This window comes from Geospiza fortis, unplaced genomic scaffold, assembly GCF_000277835.1.
Source record: "Geospiza fortis unplaced genomic scaffold, GeoFor_1.0 scaffold897, whole genome shotgun sequence".
Lineage (NCBI taxonomy): Eukaryota > Metazoa > Chordata > Aves > Passeriformes > Thraupidae > Geospiza > Geospiza fortis.
Window position 1 is genome coordinate 487,903 of NW_005054580.1, and position 6,916 is coordinate 494,818.

At 41.1% G+C, this 6,916-nt stretch overlaps 1 protein-coding gene across 1 annotated transcript in view; it reads right to left on the reverse strand.

The window, feature by feature from the left end:
- Positions 1 to 6,916, reverse strand: part of IARS1 (isoleucyl-tRNA synthetase 1) — a 93,359-nt gene that overhangs the window by 22,168 nt on the left and 64,275 nt on the right. Inside the window, exons 21-24 of the mRNA XM_005429846.1 lie at positions 4,049 to 4,140; positions 3,229 to 3,306; positions 2,725 to 2,846; positions 25 to 127 (exon numbers count right to left, since the gene is read on the reverse strand). Of these exons, the coding sequence (XP_005429903.1) occupies positions 25 to 127; positions 2,725 to 2,846; positions 3,229 to 3,306; positions 4,049 to 4,140 (395 nt within the window). The remainder of the gene's footprint in view (positions 1 to 24; positions 128 to 2,724; positions 2,847 to 3,228; positions 3,307 to 4,048; positions 4,141 to 6,916) is intronic.

The window sequence follows — 6,916 nt, forward strand, 5'->3', positions numbered from 1 at the left end:
ACAGGAGATGTGAGGAGCTCTAACCTTGACTGGGATGGTTTTTCTGTCTCTGATCACTCGTCCCAGCTCAATCACAGACTGCAAACAAGAAACGGCACTTTCAATTTTTTTGTCGATGAGATCCTCCCTAGATTAGAAAGGAAACATTATAATTGCTGCATTTTCATCACATCTCTTTGAGCAGATGGAAAACATTTTACCCCTTCTCTGACATCTCCTGCAACAGACTCAATTACGCCCTGGTTGGGGCAATTTGAAAAAGGAACAAACAGGCCTTTCCTCTCTCTTTGTGGAGAAGCTGAGGAGGAAATAACTTGCTGAAAACAAATAGCAGAGCTATTTTTACATCTTTTGTTAGCACCTCTCACAAGGTGCAGAGGATTGAGTCATACAACCTGTTCTAGTAATAGCCAATAAAAAATACAATTTACATTAATAATATCATAAGAAGATGCAGAAAGATATTATAAATAGGGTACTTATAGCCACAATGAATTCCCTGTAACAACAATTCTCTGGATCTCAATTTATCCTCTTTTCCAGAAATTGCAGATATTTGAGCTTGGTGTTTTAGAGTTTTAACATCTTTCTGGGCTCAATAATTTAAACACCCCTCCATTTTGAGGCTAGGTAGGGTTGGGTTTTTTGGTTTTGCCTTTTGGGGTTTTTTTGGGGGTGGGGTGGAGAGAGGATTGGGGTTGAATTTTTTGGCCTTTTTTTCCTTTTTTTTGAGGCAATTGACATTAACATCTTGTTTCAAATGTACAAGCAGTGAAATGTTCTGAAAATGTGTTTCTCCTGATTTGTTGAGTAGATGCACTAATTGGGCAGCTCCTTTAAAACCACTCAGGTCTCAAAGCAAGAGCAGAGGTATTGGTTAAAAAGACAGATATTAATAAAATTAAATGAACACAGATACTTGCTGTAATCTAAGGAGCAGAAGTACTGGGATGAAAACCACAACTCCAGCAAGGACTGGCCAGAAAAACAGAGCTGGTGAAGCAAAACTTACAACTGAAATATGCCCATTGCAGCATTAAGGCTTTGAGTTGCTTCTACCTCTTTTGAAGCTTCTGTTCTTCCAAAAGCCAGTCCCTGAGGATGATCCTCCAACAACTTGGAAACGTGGAAATTACAAGATGGAATATTTTGTTCCCAGAAAGCTTCATACAGGATTATGTGACATTATTTCAATATCACCGAACAAGATTGCAGAGCCCCAACATGAGAGTATTTTTCAAAGACTGAATGCAAATCCACAAAATTTAAAGCAATCCATCTGTTCAGACACTGAGCAACCAAGCACAACCTCAGTGGGGTTTAACACAAGTGTTGAGTCAAGCTCAGCTGTGAAAGTGGCCAAGTCCTTCAGCTTTATCTGCACTCCCCATACTGGTAAAGTGGTATTTTCTGTAACTGCATCCAAAAATCTCTCTTCCTAATAGTTGACAATATTGTCCTTATGCTGTATCAGAAAACTTTCAAAGTAAATGCAGTGATGTGCCTTGCATCTCCAGGTGAAACTCCAACAATACTCTGGATTTGAAAAGGCTTTTTCAAACTGACACATAGGGGATCCAATAAATTCCACAAACTAGTAACAGACAAAAACCCAAACAAAATGCAATACAGAAAAAAAGGGTGCAAGCCTCAAACACATCCCACATTTGCACAATGCAGCAGCAAGCCAGCACTAACTGCAGTGAAGAGTGACTAAGCCACTTTTAAATGCTCGTGCTGCACCCATGCCTGAACTGAGTCCCTGCAAACAGCTCCCCATCCTTCCCTGGCTCCCTTCCACAGGAGCCCAAACCAATCCTGGCAGCTCCCTGATGAGGGTGGCATTCCTTGATTACATATTCTTCACAGCACTTGCCCAGGGAACAGAAAATCAGCACCATCATGATGTCAATCTCCAGCTCCCTGTTGCAGTGACTCTCACTATTAAAGCTCTCACAAAGACCATACACCCTCCTCAAAGCATGCAGCAGCCATAAAAAGATACACCATTAGAGAAGGCTTAAATTTTTAAACTGTCAAGTATCAAGGTCAGGTCCCCTGTTCTTGAGGGTTTTCACACTGAGCTGCAATGCTGAAGGGAAGGTTTTTCTCCTATTTTCAGATACCCAGAGCAGACAGTGCTGCAGGAACTAAATCCACTGCAATAACAGTGATCTCTCTGATCCTTCAGGGCCTTTCACAGTGAGGCACTAGAGCTTTGAGCCAACACACAGTTTGAGGAGCTAAAAAGGATATTTCTGCCCACCATAAGAAAATATTATGAATTGGGAACATGCATTCCTCCTAATTGCTTTCCTTCCTATCTCCAGTCCTTCACGCTAACACAAATCTACTGCCTAAATATGGAGGGAAAATTCTCAGCTAAAATTGAGGGTGGAGTGTGAAGTGTACTGCAAGGAAAATGTTCTCCTACAGCAAAGAGACTAAAATTGATCAGATCTTAATGAAAATATAAACATACTGTGCTCATAGAAAATAACATGTTCACTAGCATCCTAAAGTTTTTTCAGAGACAAAGGAATATTTACATTATAAAAGCAGTCTGGTTTCTTGTTATGCAGTTTTAAACACAAGTAAGGGAGCACTGTTCTGTGAAATCAAAAAAAAACCAAAAAAACCCAAACCCACAAAGCCCAAAAATGAACAAAAACCCCCCAACAAACAACCAAATCCCAATTTTGCCACCTAAGAGCTGCCTCTTACCTGACTTGGGGGAGCATGAGGTAGTGAATGCTCTCAGTGTTCTTCTCCTGGACCGAGGCTGGATCAATGAGGGTTTTCAGATTCTGGTACATCAGCTCAGTGATAAATGGAGTATATGGTGCCTGTAATGTTGCATTCAATCACCAGCTTTCCTTTATTGCTTGGACATTATGAATCAGTAATACCATGAATTACATAAGGGCAGTTCAGCAAAAACAATGCTTACAGTGTCTGCAACTGGGCTGTTATTCAAAATGCAGACTGAAATGAATAATGGAATTCAGACTAGTTATTTACCTCCTGCCTGATATTTAAATGTTATTTTTGGGCATCAGAGAAGAAATTATGATGTGTCCTTATCAATAAGGTGATACAGGCCTTTTTACTACCATGGGGCAGATGAACAAAGAAAAGGGAAAGATGGAAAATGAACTCTGCTACACAAAGATGCTTTTTTATTAACTGCTTTAAAGTGTTATTGAGGTTGGGGTGTAATTCCCTTACCATGAGTCTGCACATGGAGAATAAGACACTAAACAAAGTTTCCAAGGCCATAATACAGTCCTCAGTCCCATTCTCGCCCTAAATGAAGAATTCATCAAGAAAAACAGACATTTTAGGATCAGGAAATGCTCTTCAACAGGCTTCAAAAGTTTCCCATCTTACTACAATATACTTGTTTTCCAAACTGTATTAACTTTGGTCAATTCCACTGAGCAAGTGTGTCACAGACACATTATATGAAAAATGCCTTTGCCAGGATTTTTTCTCCTGAGAAGCTGAGAGGTCTCAGAAACGAAATGTAAACAATGGTTATCTGCTGCTGTGGAATGCAACAGGTGGATCTTTGATTGGTCTCATGTGGTTATTTTTAATTAATGGCCAATCACAGTCAGCTGTCTCAGACTCTCTGATCAGTCACAAGATTTTATCATCATTCCATTCCTTTCTATTCCTTGCTAGCCTTCTGGTGAAATCCTTTCTCTATTCTTTTAATATAGTTTTAATATATCATTTTCTTTAATATAATATATATCACAAGAATATAAATCAGCCTTCTGAAACGTGGAGTCAAGATTCTCATCTCTTCCCTCATCCTGGGACCCCTGTGAACATCACCACACAAGTGCAATAGAATTATTGGGCATTTTGGTTGGTTTTTCCCACAAAGCAGAGAGGAGAGAGAACAGTTAATTTTGGTGCCACTCTCAGGCACAAAATGACAGCATTTCAAGCCAAGATCTTGTGTGAGCTGCCATAAATGCCATTGCCAGGGGCTGCCAGGACTCTGTTGGCAGGGCAGGAGTGCAGCACTGATCCCTACCTTGAGCCTCCTGCGGTTCATTCTGACGTACCAGTTGGTCAGAACATCCACAAACTTCACCAGCCGGGGCACCACTGTGTACAGCCTGTAAGCTGCAAGGGAAAATGGGTCCTGCAGGTCAAATCTGCCCTCTGCAAGCTCCTCACTTAGTAACCACATCATCCTTTACAGTCCTGGTGTTAAACACAGCAGAAAGCTCCAAAAAGTGACTAAATATTGATCACTTTATAGCTGTATTTTGAATATGCACGGCATCGCTCTCATGCTCAAGACAAACACTTTCCCCCCTCCCAAACTGCTTCCCTAATCCCACACAAACAGACATTATGGGAGCCTTATGCTTTTATTTGACTGGTAAAGAGGATAGTGGATAAGAGACTATTAATGGCAGGGGATTGGGCAAATCCTCCCTTTGCACATGCTGCAAACACAGCCAAGGCATTGCAAGCTGAACAGAAATTACTGCAGAACCAGAAAATAAAATTTTCTTAATTACTGTCAACGCTTCCTCCTTTTGCTCAGCAGATTTAAAATGAGACACCTACTTCAACCAAGCCTCCCTGAATTAATTACAGCTTTTCACTATTATTGAAGTAACAGGGTAAGCTAAAATGTGAAGTAGCAGCAAGGCTGATGAGGTAAGAGATAAACAGAGCTGCATTTTCAAGTTCTGTATAACTGAAATCATGGAAATCTGCCAGCACCAAGGTCATCCCCAACATCACTATGCAACAGGGAAACAAATTTTAGCTGTTCCTGAGAAAACTGGGGGATAAGAGGGACGGACCTTACACAGGACTCAATTTTCTAAGCAAAACCTTGTATTTAACTTCCCTAAAAGCCAAGGGCTTCTTGAGCTCCATTCTGAAGCAGTTTCATTAATCAAGCAGCTACTGAGTAAAATGGATCTTGGCTTTAAAAGCTCCACCACACTTTTCACTGTGTTTTGTAGAGCAGAAGTGTTTTTAAAGGCAGAGAATGGGGATTTAAACCTAAAAAGGAAATGCCCAGAAGATTCACACCATGGTGGGAAAGACATTATTTATGGGGGAATCTGTATTTCTAAAAAATCCTAACCTTTTCCCTAGCTATGCATTATTTAGTTAGGAGGCTTGTTATAATCAAAATTTTAAATAATCAAAAATCCCACCCTTCAGGGACAGTGTATCTTTAACAACAAATACAGTATTAGCCTTGGAAAATGCATTTCTGTTCTCAACAACTGTGACCAAATTGTGAAATCTGCTTTTTTGTAACTCAGGAAAAAGCCATGGATGTACACGTAGACACTACACACTTCTTTTCATTTCAGTCATCAGGAGAAAAGATGTTTTACTAAAATAAGTGCTTGCATTGGGCACTGTAGTAGAAAACAAAAACCTAATAAGGCTTATTGATTTTTAATACAGAATTTTAACACCCCTGAAGCACATCAGGTTTCAACACAATGTAACTTGTGCCACTTTCCAGGAATATTGGGAATGGGGTTGGGTCTCCTCTCCTCCAGCTGCACACACTCCTGGGAGGGAAAGCCCTCCCCCAGCAGGACCAGCAGAGCTCTTCCCCCTCTCTGGAGTTTTCCAGGCTCTCCCAAGCACCCCAGAGCTGGATGGGGCACAGGCTGAGCCCCTTCCCTGCCCCTCAGCCCCTGCAGGGGAGGTCAATCCCACACTGACCCCACACTGCCACCTCCCCAAGTGCCAGCAGAAACTGGGGCAGAACTACCAGAAGTTAATGGAAACATTTTTCCAGAGGCAGCTGGGTGTAAAATTCAGCTCCACTCTAAGAGACACTGGGTGAAATGGAATAGGCAGAGCCCAGCTGCAGCATTTCCCTGGTCACTGGGGTCTCCTCAGCACTGCCAGGTTCAAATCTGTGTGTTCTTACACCCCATGACCTCTAGCTACAGGAATTTATATTTTTATTTATCTCATTTATTGAGCATTTGATAGTATCAGTCACCATTATAATCTTCCCTTGTCTCTTCCCCTTTTCCTACTTGAAGTGATACGAAGTAGAAAATATTTTCAAAAAAAAAAATCCCCAAATAGGTTTGCAAAAGAGATTAGAGAATCATGTCACAGCACACAAATTCACTTCATCTCATTAAGATCTGCCTGACTGAATCCAGAGTTTATGCAGAAAAATAAATTGAAAAATTCTGTTTATTAATCCCTTCCACATGAGACTGCCACTCATTTGCTGAGCACATGATGTTATCTTCATCTAACACAAGACAACAGTATTTCCTACCAACACTACTGCCTTGGAAGCCTTTGCATTGCCATTTTCCAACAGAAACTCTTTTCTCCTGCTTGGCAGGATCTTCTTACTTTATAAAGGTGGCCACTGACACATCCCTTTTTGTCAGCTTCATCTTCCTCTCAGAAATCCAGAGCAGATAATTCAGGTTTCTACCCCCATATTCACCTTCCTACAAATATTTCTGTTTAAACCATGGACTAATCCCAGATCCCAGGTTCACAAACTCACAAATGAATTTTCTGCTGTCCTTCAGAGTATTTTCCTCTTCACAAGCAGCACATAAACTTGCATAGGCTCTGCTTATTTCTGCTTGGCAATACATGAAGCTCAACACAACCACCATCAAATTTCCAGGACAACAACTTGCAGGAAGAAGCCACATTTTCATCAATGAGAGCCAGCTTTTATCATATTGCTAGGTTGGGTAACTGCATGACTCCTTCTTCCTTTCATGGAATGTTCTTAGATGAGCTCAGTGAATTCTGCAGGTACCAAATGAGCTGTTTCCCCTGTCACAGCCAGATAAACTGCACTGCTCCTGGTGACAGTGACCATCACACCAGTCAGGGGGAAAACAAGAGATGAGGGCAGTGCAGGACTGTC